Source organism: Choloepus didactylus, chromosome 10, assembly GCF_015220235.1.
Source record: "Choloepus didactylus isolate mChoDid1 chromosome 10, mChoDid1.pri, whole genome shotgun sequence".
In the NCBI taxonomy this organism is placed as follows: Eukaryota; Metazoa; Chordata; class Mammalia; order Pilosa; family Megalonychidae; genus Choloepus; species Choloepus didactylus.
This window is the reverse complement of record NC_051316.1, coordinates 63701041-63721584: the sequence shown is the minus strand read 5'-3', so window position 1 is coordinate 63721584 and position 20544 is coordinate 63701041. Positions and strand designations below refer to the sequence as shown.

General features: G+C 39.6%; 1 protein-coding gene across 1 annotated transcript in view; it reads left to right on the top strand.

The window, feature by feature from the left end:
• Window positions 1-20544, top strand: part of TTC39B (tetratricopeptide repeat domain 39B) — a 140816-nt gene that overhangs the window by 19371 nt on the left and 100901 nt on the right. Inside the window, exon 2 of the mRNA XM_037796984.1 lies at window positions 11533-11567. Coding sequence (XP_037652912.1) covers window positions 11533-11567 — 35 coding nt within the window. The remainder of the gene's footprint in view (window positions 1-11532; window positions 11568-20544) is intronic.

Genomic DNA, 20544 nt, shown 5'->3' with positions numbered 1-20544 from the left:
TTACAAACACTGTGCAGATGGACTTGCCCACCTTCCCGTCTGCCTTCTGCTCCCTTGATCCATGATAATGAGCCCTGTATAAATCATTATCCCTGCATCTTTAGAGCATGTGGTCAGTAAACTTGGAGCCTTACTTTGTGCTGTTTCCTCTGCCTGATCCTCTCCCCACCATGCCCCCACCAGCCAAGCCCCCTTCCCCGACTTGCCCTCCTTCCCTTGAGAAGATTAGGTCCTTCTGCTTGTGGTCTCATCATGGTATATATTCTCCTTCCCCCAGGAGACTATGGATCCCTTAAAGCAGGAATGGTGCCATTTGTTTGTTTCACTAGTGCTTTGCATTTGGTGCTCGGTAAATGTTTGACCAAATCATTGACTAAAGCCTAACTCACTGATATGTAATAGCTGCTCCTGTAAAAGTCCACTTAATTTATTTGATTCCTTCTAGTTCCTGAATGTCTAGAAAGTAGTCTTTCCTAGTGAACTAACTATGACTTGGCATTGCCAATTTTTACTATCAGATCTGTGATTTTTGGTAAAAATGAAGTTTAAACATGACAGAGCGTATATGGGAGATTATTAGAGCTCTTACCTGGCATGGGAACTATATTAATGCTGTACTTTGAGAATGTGTGAAATTGTTTTCAAACTCAAGTGATAACTTGTTTAGAATAATTTCTAAGGCACAAATTTTCCCTTCCGGCAGCTGATTTTACTATTTGTATTATCTAAAATTCAATAAAGAAACTATTTTTGAGTATTGTTGGAAAACCTCCAGTTTTTTACCAAGCACATAAAAAAATCAGATTTAACCTTCTGGGCAGGTTCTGAAGATGAACTCTTTGTGTCATGTTAATTTTTTTCTCTGCTGTATTTGAGAATTATGTTCATAGTCTGATTTTTTAAACCTTGGAAGATCACATTTTGTACACCAAAAGAGCCAGGGACACATATCCTTATAGGTGGAGACTTGGAGTGTGAGTAATCTAGTGTATGGGCTCCAATTGCTTTTTTCCAACCCCATAAAAGGTTAACATCCATGAATCCGTTGAAGTTTCATGGGGAACTTGGATGTTAACCTTTTTTGGGGTTGTATGAGTGACGTTTGTATCCTTCAGATGCAGTGATGAGGATGCTGAGGCTGATATTTACATTTGGCTTTAGAAAGTTTCAGGGTTTTGTACTACTCTCCTGCAATATGAAAATTTAAAAATGTGGCACTGCATGTAAGATGCAACTGATGGGAAGCTGTCAGGATCCATTTGGGGAGTTATATGCTTCAGAAGGCCATGGGCTACTTTTTTTTTTTTTTTTTTTAACAGTATGTATCTTTTATTATTATTATTATTTCTTTATTAGAGAAGTTGTGGGTTTACAGAACAATCATGCATAAAATACAGGATTCCCATATACGAATCCACTACCTACACCCAGCATTGGCATGGAACATTTGTTACAATTGATGATAGTACATTTTTATAATTGTACTATTAATTAAAGTCCAAGTTTAACTTAGGGTTCATTGTTTATGTAGTAGTTCCATGGATTTTTTTAAGTTTTATTTTGTTGCCATATGTACCAGTTTGTGTATATTATGTCCCCCAGAAAAAGCCATGTTCTTTGATGCAATCTTGTGGGGACAGACATATTGGTGGGGATTAGGTTGGAATGTTGGAATGTTTGGATTAGATTATTTCCATGGAAATGCGCCCCACCCAACTGTGGGTAATAACTCTGATTGGATAGTTTGCATGGAGTTATGGCCCCGCCCATTCAGGGTGGGTCTTGATTGATTTAATGGAGTACTTTAAAAAGAGCCACACAGGCCCAGATGCTTGCTACAGCCAAGAGGGACCCTTTGAAGAATGTACTGGAACTGAGAGAGGAGCTTCAGCTTACAGAGACATTTTGGAGACAGCCTTTGAAAGCAGACTTTTGCTCTGGAGAAGCTAAGAGAGGACAAATGCCCCAAGAGCAACTAAGAGTGACATTTTCGAGGAGCTGAAACCTAGAGATGAATGTCCTGGGAGAAAGCCATTTTGAAACCAGAACTTGGAGCAGATGCTGGCCACGTGCCTTCCCAGCTAACAGAGGTTTTCCAGATGCCATTGGCCATCCTCCAGTGAAGGTACCCGATTGTTGAACACTTTATGGCCTTAAGACTGTAACTGTGTAACCAAATAAACCCCCTTTTATAAAAGCCAATCCATTTCTGGTGTTTTGCATTCCAGCACTGTTAGCAAACCAGAACACCATATATACAGTCCCCCCTTTAATCATATCCAGATAAACATTTCCCCCTTTAATCATATCCGGATATATATTTCAGTGCTGTTAATTGTGTTCACAATGTTGTGCTACCATCGCCATCATCCATTACCAAAACATTTCCTTCATTCCAAATAGCAACCCTGAACATTTTAAGCCTTAACTTCCCATTCCCTATCCCTACCCCTTTACCTGGTACCCTATAATCTAGATTGACTTTATGAGTTTGCTTACTCTAATTGTTTCAAAACAGTGAGATCATACAATATTTGTCCTTTTGTGTCTGGCTTATTTCACTCAATATGATGTCTTCAAGGTTCTCTCATGTTTTTGAATGTATCAAGACTTCATTCCTTTTTATAGTTGCATGGGCTACTTTTTGAGCTCATCAAATAGATTGCAGAGAAGTAGATGACAGATGTGAGCAGAATGAAGGATTGTTCCTGACATATGAGCTCAGGGCATATATTTTAAAACATATTCCTTACCCAATCTTTATTTTCAAAGTCACTACACATGATAAGGATCTATTTTAAATTAACACTTTTGAATTAATTCTGACTTAGAAAAATCAAGTTATACTGCGGAGTAATGTCACTTAAGTTTGTGTATTGTGTATTTCTGAAAAGAGTCTTTTAGCTAGCAGTGTGCCCTCTTCCTTTATATGTGATAAGATTTACATTCAATGTTTGAGGAGTCCCCCAGCGTGTCCCTATGAGAATGATGGAAGGTAATAAACTATGTCAGTCTGGTTTCCCACTTTGCCATCTTGATTCACCAGGGATGATGCCATGTTGGAGGAGTGTTTGAGTCTTCAGGGTCCTAACCCCCACAGATCTTTATTTTTGCTTTACTTCAGGGGCAAGATGGGGCATCTTTTTCATGCCTTATCTCCCTGGAATGGTCCAGATGTGTCCCAAAGCAAGGCATAGAATCTGTGACTTGTCAGAGTTCTCAACAGCTCTAGGGTTCTTGGAGTCCATGGCACCAAACGTACAGTTTCTGGTCAATAGAATGGAATGTTGGGTGAAAGCTTCAGTGAGGAGGGTCCGGTGCCATCAGGGAAGGGGCTTCTTATTGATGAGGAAGGTGCCTGTGGAGCCTCTTCAAAACTGTCATCCCTCCTGAAGGACAATGGTTAAATGAGAACATGGTAACATCAGCTCACAGGCCCTTGAAGTCATCCATATGAGAGAGAGGGGAAAATGAAGGAGGAGGTGGCAGAAGAGGAGAAGGAAGAGAAGGTAAGGGGAGAGAAGAGGCTCTGGAGAAGTGATTCAGCTTTTTGGATTTCAATTCTTTCAATTTTTGACATGGTACTTCCTATTTCCTCTTCCTTTTTGGAGTAATATTTGCCACATATTCCTTTTCAAAGTGAATTAAAATTCATATGGAAATTCTCTTTGGAAATTAATACAGAGTTTTGAAATTACTACTGTTAGTGGCATACTTAACATTTTTATTCTTTGCTTCTCCCTGCCTAGGTATAAAAATAATGTAAAAATTTGAATCTTGGCCTATTTTCATTCTTAGTATTTCTTTATTTGATATTTTTAAATTAAATAAATATTTATTAAGAATAGCAAGCATTTTTACTATTCAGAATACGACAAAGTTAACAGAAGAAAATGAAAATTGTCTATAAAATTGTCTAACAATTGCCTAGGAATGATGCAGCATCCTCACCCCTTTCCTCGCTTTTTTGTCAATTACCCTGACTACACTCCTCCATCTATCCTGGGAGCAGGGTGTAGGTTTCCGGTGTCCCGCCCAGAAGAGAGCAGGCCCTGGAGTGCCTCTAAAGGGTTCACCAGGGAATCTTTTACTCTAATGAGGTTAGCCCATTTGCTAAAGTGCAAAATGAAGATGCTCAAGGCAGGGACTAACCCCTTCCTCCACCTCAAGAAGAAGGCAGTGCTCAGCCAGCCAGTAGTTATTTGCTAAGAGTCTGTTTAGTGCAAAGTAACGTGCTGGGTTACAAAGTGGATTCAAAAGGAGTACGATGGTCCTTGACTCCACCCAGGGAGTCAAGACAGGCTCTTGAAAAAGTTGGGTACTCTTTTGAGGCAACAGATGTTTGGGAACCAAGTGTGGTTCAGTTAAACATCTATTACCTCATGCCCAAGGGTGGTAGCATCCCCACACAGGAGGGAGGGAGGCAATGACGTTTCTTTCAAGGAGGGAACTAAATGCTGAGGCTTTCTAATGAACATGCCATATTTGTCAGCAGCATGAGCTTCTCTGTCTCACTTGCCTTAAACTTGAAGGACTCTGGGCTGCTCCTCTGACTGTTTTGACTGGAGTATGGATGGTGATTCTCGCCGGTACTGGGGGTTAAAGGGAAACGCCTCCTGGTAATCACTGGAGAAATGAAGTCCAACCCTGGAGAAGTGCTGGGAGTGTGGAGAAGAGACCATAGACAGAAAAATCTAGTTATGCTATGAGAAGAATATCAGCAGGCTTACTTTGTGCCGGGTGGGAGACCATTGAAGAGCAGACTATTGCAGATCAAAGTGGCAAATGTAGGGCTCCTGATGGTAATCCCACAGAGGAAAGGGGAACGAGCACCCTGCAGCCACAGCAGAAAGGGATAGAATTGGAGCTGGATGCTGGGGACCTAGAGAGTCAGAAGGAAGAGGAAGCCTTTGGTCCCTGTGGATATGGCACAGGAGGTGTGAGCAGACAGTTCCTTAACTTCTGGCATTTCATACAGATATAAAATGAATTTTTTTTTTTCAGAATCTTTTTTAACTTATTAATGAGAGAACCAGTGAGATAGTAAACTGATTCAAAAACATTTGAAGAGCAGGATATTTATAGGCTTAAAAAAAATGTTAGCGTAATATTGCTAGCTGTTCATAAAACTAGATAATGTCCTACAGGGCAATAAAACCATAACTTCTGAGATAATCTTTTTTGCCCTTCAGAAGTCTATATGCTAACATGTGTCATGGTGCCTGGGCTCTAATCAGATAGTAAGTAGTAAAATCAACACAGGTGGGTTCTAAAGAATGAAATAATCCTGGGTGAGCTTGTTAGTGCTGCAGTGTGACATTGAGAGGATGAGCTACCCCCCTCTTTCCCATCCCCTTCTCACCCCCAGCAACTGCCTTATTTCCACATTTTAGATAATTTTTATTAACATTAAAAAATGCTTTGGTGTTAAAGAAACCTGAGAATGAATCACAATTCCTTCACTTACCAGCTGTGTAATATTGGGCAGGTATTTACCCTCTCTGAACTGCATTTACTTGCTGTAAATCGGGAGGAGCAAATGAGATAGTGTTTGTAAAGTACCTGGCACATAATAGGAACTCAATAAATCTTCGTTTTTCTCTTTTTGCTTCCTCTTTTTAAAATAAAAAAAAAAAGTTTTCTTTTTGTCTGACCTTCATAGACAAAGTATGCTTTACTTAGAGGACTCTCTGTGTACTGTCACCACATAACGGTGAGATGTTATTTAAGTGAAGATGATTTCTTTCTTGATATCCTTTTGTTTTTCCTTTTTTTTTTGAGGGTGAAGATGGGGTATTTCCTGTTTACATGAAAATATTAGCCTTTTCTCCTTTTAAATGGAGAGCTGGCTCCCCAGGTTTTCAAGTGTTTTAGTGTCTGCTGTGTGCCCCACTCTGTGTTGAGACCTGTGAGGAGGGGAAGGATACCCAGGAATATCTGGTGGGCCCTGCCCCCCTGGAATGTGCTCTCTCTGCACCCCCTCACTTGGTAAAGGCAAGCACAGGTGGGTCAGCAGCGAGTCAGAGACAGTGTGAGCTGGTCTCTGGTACAGACACTCAGTGTCTCACAGCCAGATGTGGGTCCCTGGGAGAGCAGACCCTCTCCCTCTCTCTACACCTGCTAGTGGGATAACTCGCGCACTGGCCTGTGGAGCAATCAGCTGTGTTGCAAAATGCAAACCTGCCATACCAAGGGCCTCTTCAGACTTTGGATATGGAGAAGGAGTCTTTTCTCCATTGAGTACGTTTCTAGAGGTCAGGCAGGCATCTTTGTAGTTTTGGCTTCAGTCCTTTTGCTTCGGTACTGGCTCATTTCTCTTCCAGTAGCTGATCCATGAGCTTCTGACTTTGCTTCAGTGTCTCATCTCTGGAGAGTGGTGGTAGGTGCAGTTGCCCTTTCCCTGCCTTCCTTACGGAATACCTGTGCTGCTTTATTAATGTGGATTAATAGCATCAAGTTTCCACATTCTAAACTCAATTCTGCCATTATTTATACCTTGGTTTCTTCTTTTTTTCAGGATTTATGCAATTTTTTTTTTCCTATCCCGCCTAAATACAGAATCCAGAATTGTCTAAACATTGTTCAATATTGATGGTCACCCAGGGAAATGTCCTCTAACCCTCTTTCCTTATTTCTGTATCATGTCTCTTAAGTGAGGTATAATATGGCTGTCCAAGCTGGAGTTATTCATTTATTAGGCAACAAATCTTTACTGAGCTGCAACTCTGTGCCAAGCCCTGGAGATTTTTCTGTGAACATGACAAATAAGAGCTTACCTTGATGGAGACAGTAACCACGTAAACAAACAAGATGATTAGAGTTTATGCTAAGTATTGTAAATGAAATGAATCAGCTAATGAAAAGCTATCAGTGAGCTGCTATTCTTAGTAATTTTAATAGGGTGATTGAGATGGCCTCTTTGGAGGTGATGGCTTTCTGAACTGAAAATGGAAGTGTGAGTATGAGTCAGCCATGGGAAGAGTTGAGTGAAGGGCATTCATGGAAAGAGGGAACAGTGTGGAGAATTGTGGGATGAGTTTGGCTGGTGGCCTGTCAAGGTTGGCCCTACCTCGGAATGGGGAAGAGATGTGGTCAGAGGCAGGTGGGGTCAGATTGTGCGGGGCTCTGTAGATCATGGGAAGGAGTTTGAGTTTATTCTAATGCAGTGGAAAGCTCTTAAAACGATCTAGAGCAGCAGAAAAGCATGTGCTTATTAAATTTTTTTTTTTTTTTAATTTTTATTGGGATTGTTCAGATACCGTACAACTATCCAAAGATCCAAAGTGTACAATCAGTTGCCCCTGGTACCCTCATACAGCTATGCATCATCCATCACCACACTTAATTTTTGTTCAATTTTTAGAACCTTTTCATTACTCCAGACAAGAAATAAAGTGAAAGATGGGAAAAAAGAGAAAAAAAAGAAAGAAAAAGAAAAGGAAACTCGAATCCTCCCATATCCCTAACCAACCCCCCTCAATTGTTGACTCATAGTGTTGGTATAGTACATTTGTTACTGTTTATGAAAGAATGTTGAAATACTACAAACTGTAGTATATAGTTTGCATTAGGTATATATTTCTTCCCTATATGCCCCTCTATTATTAACTTCTAGTTGTATTGTCATACATTTGTTCTGGTTCATGGAAGAGTTTTCTAATATTTATACAGTTAATCATGGACATTGCCCACCATAGGATTCAATTTTATACATTCCCATCTTTTGACCTCCAACTTTCCTTCTGGTGACATACATGACTCTGAGCTTCCCATTTCCACCTCATTCACGGGCCATTCAGCACTGTTAGTTATTCTCACATCTTGCTACTGACACTTCTGTTCATTTCCAAACATTTAAGTTCATCCTAGTTGAACATTCTGCTCATACTAAGCAACCGCTCCCCATTCTTAAGCCTCGTCCTATATCTTGGTACCTTATATTTCATGTCTATGAGTTTACATATTATAATTAGTTCTTATCAGTGAGACCCTGCAATGTTTGTCCTTATATGTCTGGCTTATTTCACTCAGTATATTGCCCGTGAGGTTTTGACATCAACCCCCCCCCCCTTTTTTTTTTGAGATGGTTTTGTTCACACCCCATACATTCCATCTTAAGTAAACAATTGATGGTTTTCTGTATGCTCACATATTTATGTGTTCACCACCTTCATCTCTATCTACATAAGGGCATCTACATTTCTTCCACAAGGCAGGAGGGAGCATCAAAGAAGGTAGAGAGGGAAAAGAAAGAGGAAAAAAATGACAGCTAGGAAGTAGCAAAAGGAAAAATAACCTTAAATCAAAGTAGGGTAGAGTCAGACCACACCACCAATGTCAAGGGTCTATCATGCCTCCCCTATCCCCCCTCTTATCTGCATCTATCTTGGTATTTCACCTTTGTTACATTAAAGGAAGCATAATACAATGAATCTGTTAGTTACAGTCTCTAGTTTACATTGATTGTATCTGTCCCCCAATGCCTCCCCATTTTTAACAGCTTGCAAGGTTGACATTTGCTTGTTCTCCCTTGTAAAAGAACAGATTTGTACATTTTATTACAATTGTTGAACACTCTAGATTTCACCAAGTTACACAGTCCCAGTCTTTATCTTTCCTCCTTTCTTGTGGTGTCTCACATGCTCCCAATCTTCCTCTCTCAACTGTATTCATAGTTATCTTTGTTCAGTGTACTTACATTGTTGTGCTACCATCTCCCAAAATTGTGTTCCAAACCACACACTTCCATCTTCTCCTATCACTCTGCAGTGCTCCCTTTAGTATTTCCTGTAGGGCAGGTGTCTTGTTCACAAAGTCTCTCATTGTCTGCTTGTCAGAAAATATTTTGAGCTCTCCCTCATATTTGAAGGACAGCTTTGCTGGATATAGGATTCTTGGTTGGCGGTTTTTCTCTTTCAGTATCTTAAATATATCACACCACTTCCTTCTTGCCTCCATGGTTTCTGCTGAGAGAGCTGCACATAGTCTTATTAAGCTTCCTTTGTATGTGATGGATTGCTTTTCTCTTGCTGCTTTCAGGATTCTCTCTTTGTCTTTGACATTTGATAATCTGATTATTAAGTGTCTTGGCCTAGGCCTATTCAGATCTATTCTGTTTGGAGTACGTTGAGCTTCTTGGATCTGTAATTTTATGTCTTTCATAAGAGATGGGAAATTTTCATTGATTATTTCCTCTATTATTGCCTCTGCACCTTTTCCCTTCTCTTCTCCTTCTGGGACACCAATGATACGTAGATTCTTGTACTTTGTTTCATTTTTAAGTTCCCGGAGATGTTGCTCGTATTTTTTCATTCTTTTCTCCATCTGCTCCTTTGAGTGTAGGCTTTCAGGTGTTCTGTTCTCCAGTTCTTGAGTGTTTTCTTCGGCCTCTTGAGATCTGCTGTTGTACGTTTCCATTGTGTCTTTCATCTCTTGTGTTGTGCCTTTCATTTCCATATATTCTGCTGGTTGTTGTTTTGAACTTTCAATTTCTGCCTTATATATGCCCAGTGTTTTCTTCACAGCCTCTATCTCTTTTCTGAAATATTCTCTAAACTCTTTGAATTGATTTATCATTAGTTGTTTAAATTCCTGTATCTCAGTTGAAGTGTACGTTTGTTCCTTTGACTGGGTCATAGCTTCATTTTTCTTTGTGTAGGTTTTAGTTTTCTGTTGTCTAGGCATCTGACCTCCCAGGCCACCCCAATCAGGTTTTCCCAGATGAGAACAGGCTCAGATCACAGAAGGAGATAATATTTCAGTATCTGGTTTCCCTGATGGCTTTTCTTAGAGGATTGAGACACCTGTGCTTTTCTTCCTGGCAGATGCACCTGTCAGCCTGTCACTGCCTGTGTAAGAGGATGTGGCCTGTGGCTCTCCTCCCCCAGGCTTTGGGGTCTGGTTCCGGAAAGACTGAAAGATGGGCAGTAGAGCTGGGCCCCTCCCTTTCCTCTTGGGAAGCTATGCCCCCTCCAGAGATGTCATCTGCATATCAATAAGTTCTTTGTTTCTGTGACTCTGCTGATCAAAGTGTTTTGATTTTAAAATGGCTGAGGCTGTCTTTACTGCAAAGTGCTGCGGGCTGAGAATGGCTGAGGTTTTCTCCACAGAGAGAGAAAGGGACAGAAAAACTCCCAGGTTCACCCGTCAGGCAGAGATAGCACCTGATTCTCTGGGCTCCCTGTCCTGAGACAGATATGTCCCCCGACTCTCCCAAGGTCAATTGTCACCAAAAGCCTCTGTCTGCTTGTTGAGGATTCGCTGTCTGTATTGAGCAGTTAACATTAAAACCCCACTTGGAGCTGGGCTGAGAGAGTGTACCGTGCGGCTTCTGTGGGGGAGGGGCTCTCGGCTCTCAGCGCGGGTCCGCATTTTTACTTACAGATTTTATGCTGTGATCTCGGGCATTCCTCCCAATTCAGGTTGGTGGATGATGAGTGGACAGTCATGTTTGTCTCCTCAGGTTATTCCAGGTTATTTACTAGTTTTTTGGTCATTTATGAGTTGTTCCCGGGGGGACTAACAATCTTCCACTCCTCTCTATGCCGCCATCTTACTCCTCTGCTTATTAAATTTTAAAAAGTGAAATAGAAGAAAAGAAGAGTGATGGCTATTAAGTGAAGAACTGAATGGAGGGTATCAAGTGTGGGAGTGGGGAGACCAGTGAGGTGGCCCTTACAGAGGTCCTAGTGGCCTTGGCTGCAGTGACAGCTGTAGGAATGCAGAAAGAAGGATGCTGTGAAGGTTAGCACGGGGACATGGTAGAGCTGAAATGCCTGGACAAGGAGCTTGGGTTTAATTTTTGCAGCTGTCAGGGAGCTGTTGTAAGTGTGGGTGTGTGAGTGTATGTGTGGGTGCTAGAGTATGACTGTGAGTTTGTGTGTGAGACTGAGTGTGTCAGTCAGTGCATATGAGCATGGGATGTGTGGTTATGGGTGGATTTGTGTGTATGAGTGTGAGCGTGTGTTTCTGTATGTGTTTGGGTTTTCTCCTGTTGTAGCTTTTGAACGGGCCAGTGGTGTGAGGGAAGGGGCTGACTTATGTGGAACAAATTAAACTGGAAAAAAGCTTGGTGGCAGGAAGACTAGTTAGGAGGGTAGTGCATTTGGATGTGAAATGAAGGCCTAGAGGATGCTCCATGGCTAGCATGGGGAAAGAGAAGACTAAAGTAGGCAAAATCTGTTATTTGTTTCATAACAGATGATGAGACTGGGGAGTTAAAGATAACTCCATTGAAGAATCACATTCTCTTCAGTTTAACTCAGTTTGATTGCTAGTTGAGTATTTTATTAATTTTTATTTAAAAAATAAATTGAAATTCACTTAAATTCATATACATGATTTCTCTGAAAGGAATTCATATACATGATTTCTCTGGGAGTTAAACTGAATGATTCCACTGTTTGCTTTACCCTGTCACCAAAACTATCTCCCCACCCCTGCCCCATGCACATATATACTTACTCATTTTATCTCTTAATTTTAGAGTTCTTGATTCTTGAGAAACTTACTGTATTTTTTTATTCTCCCCAGGACATCTTTGAAGATGCCTTGGAAAACATCCCTCTGTAAGTAATAAAAAGTATGTAGTAAAAAAAAGTGATGGTTCTGTTATGAAATGTAAATATTTCATACTCTATTTTTGCGAGTAGTGGCTACTGTCAGAAAAAATGTCACTTCTCTGTAATTTAAGAGTTAGGATGAAATTATGCTTAAGCTAAGGATCTATTTTTTAGTATTATTTCTTACAACACTAGGTTAAAATAAAAGAAAAATATTTCTGACAAATTACTTTTATTTGTTTATAGTTAACTTTTTAAATTCTTGCCCATATTTATTTACATGGCCTCATGGTGTAGAGGTTTGCTTTTTTTTTTGCACTTAATTTTATTACAAGCATTTCCTATAAGCCTACCTAGTTTTAAAATAATTCTAAAAACTACGTCATATTAGATCAAGTGAAAACCAATTTACATATCCATTTCCCCATTGTTAGACATTTAGGTTGTTGCCACTTTAAAAACGTAAAACTTAGTAATGAATATTGTCATGTGTATAGCTGTGTTATATCTTTGCATTGTTTCCAAAAGCTAATTCATAGATGTATGATTATTGGATTAAAAGGGATTAATATTTTTATTGTTTGTTATAAGTATCTCAAATAACCTCCTAAAAGTTTTTTCAGTTTTCATGGTCACCAATACTGCTTAAATCAAGTGGTTTTTAACTGTAGCATCACCATCACTGGGAATTATTTGAAAAACAGTTTTGTTTCTTTAAATATTAAAGGATACCTAATGCTTTAGTTTTTAATTATCTTTATCATCATTGTTTGTTTGGTAAATTGCATTTCCTTTTGTACAAATTCTATTCTTCTTTTACCGGTTTAACTTTTCTCGATGTTTCTCTTATGTATTCAATCAGCTTTTGAATTATATACACCTTAGTTTTTGTTATATTTGCTACAGATATTTTGCCCAAATTGCTATTTTCTTTATGTTATAGTTACAAATTTTTATACTGCCCAAAAGTTTTAAATGTTTATATTGTTGAACATTTATTTGACAAAAAATTCAATTGTGGTAAGGAATTTTAAAATATAATCCTTTTATTTTGGAACACTTTTGGAGTTACAGAATTATTGGAAAGATTAGTACAGAGTACCTGGGCTGGTTTGAATGTATTATGTCCCCCAGAAAAAGCCATATTCTTTGATGCAATCTTGTGGGGCAGACATATTAGTGGGGATTAAGTTGGAATGTTTGGATTAGGTTGTTTACATGTAAATGTGCCCCACCCAACTGTAGGTGATAACTCTGATGAGATAATTTCCATGGAGGTGTGGCCCCACCCATTCAGGGTGGGCCGTGATCAGTGGAGACATATAAATGAGCTGACAAACAGAAGGAACTCAGTGCAGCTGAGAGTGACATTTTGAAGAGGAGCTACAGCCAAGAGGGACACTTTGAAGAAAGCACAGGAGCTGCAGATGAGAGACATTTTGAAGACGGCATTTGAAAGCAGACTCTTGCTCCGGAGAAGCTAAGAGAGGACAAATACCCCAAGTGCAACTAAGAGTGACATTTTTGAGGAACTGCATCCTAGAGAGGAACATCCTGGGAGAAAGCCATTTTGAAACCAGAACTCTAGAGCAGATGCCAGCCATGTGCCTTCCCAGCTAACAGAGGTTTTCCAGACACCATTGGCCATCCTCCAGTGAAGGTACCTGATTGCTGATGTGTTACCTTGGACACTCTATGGCCTTAAGACTGTAACTGTGTAACCAAATAAACCCTCTTTTATAAAAGCCAATCCATCTCTGGTGTTTTGCATTCTGGCAGCATTAGCAAACTAGAACAGTACCCATAAGCCCCACATCCAGTTTCCCCAGTTATTGCTATCTTATATTAGTATGGTACCTTTGTCACAATTAATGCACCAATATGGATACTGATTATTACATAAAAAGTCAGTGGTTGATTCAGATTTCCTTAGTTTTTACCAAATTTCCTTTCTATTCCTGGACGCCACTTAGGATACCACATTACATTTAGTCGTCACATCTCCTGAGGCTCCTTTTGGTTGTGACAGTTTCCCAAACTTTCCTTGTTTCTGCTGACCTTTACTGGTCAGGTATTTTATAGGATGTCCCTCAGCTGGCATTTGTCTGATGTTTTCATCCTGACTAGACTGAGGTAACGTGCTTTGGGGAGGAAAACCACAGAGGTGAAGTTCCCCCTCAGGGGGACCGGCAATCTCTCTGCTGATGTGGACCTCGATCATCTGGCTGGGGAAGTGTCTGTCAGGTTTCTCCACTGTAGAGTTACTCCCTTTTCCCCCTTCTCTTTCCATTCTGTACTCTTTGGAATAAAATCTGTTTCTGTGATTTTTGCAAATCACTTTTAAGTTTAGCGGGTTATTGCCATCCAGAAACCTTTTAATTATTCAAGTCTGGGTGCTGCTTCTGCTGCTGCTGCACTCTGGGTGTTGGCAGGAACCGAGCCTGGGCTGGAATGGGAGACCACACTCTGGGAGGCAGAAAGGATCAGGTGTTCACCATGGAAGCAGTGTTGTTCCCAAGCAGAAGCTAGAAAACCAAAGATACACCAGAAAGGGGTTCAGCCTTGCAGGATGCCCACCAGCCTGCAAACAGCAGCATACATGACCTCGTGTTTCTCTGAGCTTTCTCTGGCTGTATTATGCTGGCAGCACCTTCACCTTTGGGACACCTTGAAGACATGGGGCAATTTCTAACATCTATCAGGTTTTTAGAAATCTCATTATCCAGGAAAAAACCCTGAACTTAAAATCCAGCTGGAGTTAATTCAGTCCCTGCCTCATACCATCCCTACAATTGCTAGCCTGCTATTCCAACATCATTTGCTAATTCCACGAAAGAAAGGAAACTTACTTACGATGCCTTCTTTATCATATAATAAATTCATTGAAATAATGATGCTCTGTTTCTGGGCCTTCGACTCTGTTCCTTTGATCTTTATGTCTTTACACAAAACCTACGCTTTCCTTCAACTGTTTTAGATTATGATTTAATATCAGTATGCCTTGTTCTCAGAAGAACAACGTCCAAAAATGACCCCTGGGATTGGGATGTTTTTGATTTGTGTCTACCAGGAATCCTTCATGTTCTTTTAAAATGTGGACCTGGGGAGGATTTGTGTGTCTTGGGTTCTTTCATTCCAGCTGCCAACCATTTTACAGTTTTTCTCATCCTGAAAACAATAGTCTTTTAACACTACCTCACTTTTAACATTTTCTTTTCCCTTCAGTGCATCTTCAGCCTCTCTTCAGCTGCATTTATCTGCAGTTGCCATTATTTTCTTCCTTCTAAATTTCACTTCCCTGTCTTGCTCAGTCTAGCAAATACAAAGGTTTACTCATTCTAGAATGTATCTTGCTCTTTTGTGTTCCTGGTGTACATTATTTCTTGTATCCCTTAGGACTTTCTCTTAAACATTTTCGATTTTCCTTTTCAGTGTTGCCAAAATTTTCTTAAGTACCCATGCCTCTTGCCTTGGTTGTAATACTTCACCTGATAGAGAACCTCATCTATTTGAAATAGAGTCAAAAGCCAGAAAGGGTACCCAGAGCAGATATTAAAGTTCATGCACTAAAAATCTTGCACTTTACTTGTAGTAGAGGTCTTCATTCAGAGTCTATTTATAATTAATTTGGATCTGATTCTAATTAACTTTGCGTTTTGGTCTCTTGTGTAATTTTGCCATGGAAAGTTCTGGAGGGGTGGTTTTGAAGCCAACTTGCTGATAGTGGCAAAAATGGCAGTGAAAGAAGAAAGAAAATGTTACACCCTGACAAAGAACTCCAGAGCACAGCAGTGTGGAGTCACTTTGATTAGGTGCAAACACAACTACACCTACCTTATTGGAGGGACAAGGTCATGGGCTCCAACCCCAACCTGCCATTTACTGGCTGGGAAGCCTGGAAACTCTGTGCCTCAGTTTCCTCATGTGGATTTATTGGGAGGAGTAAATGATATTTAATTTAAATGTGATAATGGTGGCAAAGCACATAGTAGGTGCTCAGTAAATATCAATCCTTTACTGCCCCCTACCCCACTTGCTTCAGTCTCCACCAGGAGAATCTGTCTATAATGCTGTCACTGAGACCACAGGAAAAAGTTACATTGTACCTAGTATATTCCATTCAAGAAAGTAGAGACTTGTATCACAGATACAAGAAAATTTCAAAATGGCTTAAAATGTTTTTGAATTAGTGGGATTTACTTCATTCACAGGGAATACTCACTTGCTTGGTTCCCTTTATTTCCTGCATAATGTGGCATTCCTGTACTTAGGTCTCCTGCATTATTGGTGTTTTTGAAATAAAAAATATTGCAGAAGTAATCTGATATTCAGTATTTTTCTCTTAAAAAGTTGGTATATTTTCCCTAACTATTAAATATATGTTAATTGTAGAAAATAGTCAGTTTTTTATGTCAACTTTTAGTTTGTCCTAATTCCAAGGTTTACCAATATTTTTCTGGTTTCCTCTTAAATTTTGTGATGCCATGGTTTTCCCTTAGCCATCTACTAGCTGCTAAATTCAGTGGCACTCTATTTCCTTAGGCTACTTAAACCATTTGTTTGATTTTTTGTTTTTAGCACAGATAGCAGCACTTCATTCTCTCTGTAGCAGGATAATGTCCTCTAGCTGAACTGATGATTAATTTCTTCTTGTGAATATTTTCTCCTGAATATCTAATGAAAAGATGTAAGCTAACAGATGAGTGAGGTCTTAAATTGTTTCCACAAAAGAAAACCATTTCCTACTTTCCTTTTCTGCCTAATGGCTTTACCGCTCTGACATAGATTTTCCTATTTCTGGATCTTTGTGGTAACAGCTGTTATTGTAACTGAGTAACTATTTTGGGACGTTGCTAGTAAGAAAGCTGGTGCATCGTACAAAACCTCAGCCATTTAGAACCAGAGGAAAATTAGAGATCTATCCTACCCTCCTCTCATCACCCTGTTTAAACAGTTAGTAGCACATTGAACATGTCCTTTTTTTAAAAAAAAAAAAAAAATTATTTTTTAAAGCAATTTTATCGAGATATAGTCACACAGCATACAAACCATCCGAAGTATACAATCACTGGCTCACAGTATCATCACACAGTTGTGCATATAACCCCATGATCAATTTCAGAACATTTTCATTACTCCAGAAAAGAAATAAAAATAAAAAAGAAAACCCAAATCCTCCCATACCCCTTCTCCCCACCTATTGTTGACCCATAGTATTGGTGTGGTACATTTGTTACTGTTGATGAAAGAGTATTAAATATCACTGTTAACTATAATCCATAGTTTGTCATAGGTACATTTTCCCCCATATATGAACAAGTCCTTTTTAAAAATTAAAGTTGTTTATGAACTTTATGACCTGCTTAGGACAAGACAATAACCTACACCTATCTCATGATCTATAAAAAATTGCTATAAATAATGTGCAGTTCCAGATTCTCTCTGTTGTGATCTCTTGCTTCCTGATTTAACAGTTCTCTGGTTGGCATGGGCTTCTTGGTGTTCTGACGAATGGCCGTCACTTTCCCCAGTGTTTGTGCACAACTGCCATCTCTGACAGTGTAGCTGCAGATGTAAATAAACTGTCGGTAAATTAACTGTGATGTGACAAGTGAAGAATAAATAAAATGTTTTGGAAGTTCCAAAGGAGAATTGTCTTCTGGTTGGGAGATGGAAGAGGTTGGCATTTGCTTTGGGTCTTGAGGAGTGGGCAGGAATCTGTTGGGTGGAGCCGTGGGAGAAGAAAAGATGCAGAAACACAAAGGTGGGAAAATGCCGGATGAACAGTGCTGTGTCCATGTGACCAGAGCACAGAGTCATGGGATGGGACACGATGGGCCCTGTGGGCACAACTGGAGCCGGGTCACATAGGAGTCCTGGCCTTGGTCTAGTCGGGGGAAAGGACCGACCACTGGGAATCATTGTTACTTGGAGATGTTTTTGATTTACCTCTTTCTCTTAGGAACCACAGTGGGAAATGGGGCAAAAATCTAATTAACTGCAGGACCTGGTCTGGTGCTAGTTAATCAAGATTTTCTTTTTATGTTAGTTTAGAAAAGTCAAGGGTGACTGTCAAATTTATGTCAAACATTGTCAGAACAGGTGCAGGCACACTATGTTCTCAGCAGTGCTCTTGTATATTCCACAGCATCTTATTAAAATTTTTAATTTATCCTTACCTAGAAATTTGCATGCCTTCAATCAAGTCCTGAGGGGGGGAAAGCAGTGGGGTGAAGATGCTTATGTATGAGAACTGCTGTGAATTTGTCCTTAACTCTAGAAGTTGAAGTAGGCAGAAATTTTTAGCCAGGTGATTTGAGACTTAAAATGGAAATAAAAATATTTTGTAGCATAGCCTTTCTCATGGACTTTTCCCATCCTCTTACCTTCTCTTTTGAACCATAAATTGCAGATTAGAATGGGTCTATGCTTTTAGGGCCAATTTTTTTCTGAACAAGTTAGATCAATTAACGATGATGCAATAGTTGGCCTGTTTTAAGGTTAATTAAGGGTGAAAACTGGTGAAGATAGTTGGGAAATATCTATTAATATTTTTCTTCATAGTGGTCAAATTATATAATTCAGGCAGAGTTGGATTAATTTTCATTTTTCTCTGTTCTCATATTTTTTTTTCCCCAACTCCCCCACTTAGGTAATCCACATGTTGCTACAGTTTGGGAAGGGATTTTTTCCCCCACCTTAACCTGATTTTCTTAACCAGGTTGACAATTTACTTAATTGGATCTAAGATGCTGTTGATATTGTTATTTTTTATACTGCTAAGGAAGGAGAAAACATAATGGGGGATTTTATTGAAGGCCTTGCATAAAGGAAAGGAGAAATAAAACTTATGCAGGAAGATGCGATAAGGAAACTTGTGTATTTCAATCTTGGTACTAGGTGGAGGGAGCAAAAGAACGTCTCTCATGAGATTCTCTGCCCTGAGAATTTTGTTTTAATAGTTTTACTGCCATTTGGTTTACATCCCATACATCCCATAAAATCCCCACTTCAATGATTCAGTTCAGTGAATCTTAAGATATTAACAGAATTGTACAACCATCCCCACAATCTAATTTTAGAACATTTTTATCACCCCAAAAAGAAAACTTGTGCCCCTTTTCAGTCACTCCCCATTCCCAACCTCAGTTGGTTAACATTAGGCAACCACTAATCTAATTTTTGTCTCTTAAGATTTGTCTCTAGTGACATTTCATATAAATCTAATCAAATGTGTTCTTTTGTGTCTGCCTTTTGAGGTTTATCCATGTTGTAGCATATCTGTACTCCATTCCTTTTTGTGACTGAATAATATTTAACATATGCAAATACCACATTTTTTTGCTGGTCTCCACCGCCAGTGACCTTCTGGATGTGGAGACTGCCCTGTGCTGCTGTGTCTTGAGACTACTTTGTTACTTGTAATGGGTAATAAGCCCAATTGTTGCTTTTTTGATCACCCACTTGGATGTTTTACAAACACCTTAATTTATATGTCCCACACCGAACCCTTTGTATGCACTTCCCTCCTCCGACTGAAACTTGTTTCTCTCCCAGTCTCTTCCATCTCTGTAAATGTCCCTTCCTACCATCCTCCCACTTGCTCGGGCCAGATGCTTTGTAGGCATCCTTGATTTCTTCCCTTTACCGTGTGTTTTAGTTTCCTTGGCTGCTCAAGCAAATACCATGCAATGGGGTGGCTTAAACAATGGGAATTTAATGGCCCATGGTTTTGAGGTTAGGAAAAAAGTCCAAATCAAGGCATCATCAAGGCAACACTTTCTCCCGAATGCCTATGGCATTTTGGCTGCCAGCGATCTGTGATCCCTGGCTCCTTTGTCACATGGCAGTGCACATGGTGGCCTCTCCTGACCTTTCAGTACTCTTCTGGTTAAGTTGAATTTCAGCTTCTTGCTTCCCCAGGCTTTCTCTCTTATCTATCTGAATTACAATCCACTTATAAAAGACTCCAGCAATAGGATTAAAAACTATCCTGATGGAGATGGGCCACACTTGAACTGAAGTAACCTCATCAAAATCTCCTCCTTGCAATGGCTTCAGACCCACAGGAATGGATTAAGTTTAAGAACATGTTTTTCTGGGGTGCACACAGCTCTAAACCATTGCACCAAGTATAATGGTCTCTACCTTCAAAATTTATTTCCCATCTGTTCACTTTTCTCTTTTTCTACCCTATTACATTAGCTCAAGTTACTATCAGATTTTGTCTGGACTTAAGAGTCCACTAGTGTGTTTTCTTGTTTCCTTTGGTCTCTTTCCCTCCACCGTCCCAACTTGTTCTCCACACAGCAGCCAAAGTTGTCTTATTTTTTAAAAGAATTTTAATATGAAAAATTTCAAACACATACAAAATAGAGAGAATAGTTAACCTTTATGTACTCATCACTCAGTTTCAATAGTTGTCAACTCAAGGCCAATCTTATTTCATCTATAATCTATTCCCAGATTATTTGGAGTCAAATCCTAGACATCACAGTATATTTTTACCTCTAAATCTTCCTAAAAACATTAACTTTCTCTTACGTAACTACAGTTCAGATATCAAGGTCAGGAAATCACCATGGATACAGAATTATTGTCTAACCTATAAGTCTTATGAGTCATCATTTTATCTGCATTTTAGTATGCAAGACTGTTATCACACCTAAAAAATTAACTGTATTTATCACATATCCTGCCTGTGTTCAAATGTCCCTGGTTATCTCATAATTTATTTTTTAACAGTGTGTTTGTTTGAATCAGGACAGAGCGATCCTTTTAGAAAGTAAATTGGATGATGTCACTGCCTGGCTTAACATCTCTTGAGTTTGCCCGTCTCTGAGGTTGAAGAGTCCAGCTTGCCTCAGTCCGCAAGGCTTGCTGTGGTCAGGCCCCTGCCTACTTCTTCAGCCTCATCTAGGGCAACTCTCTCCCCCATTCACTAACCTTTTTCAGTTTTTCCACTGAGAAAAACCTTTGCTGC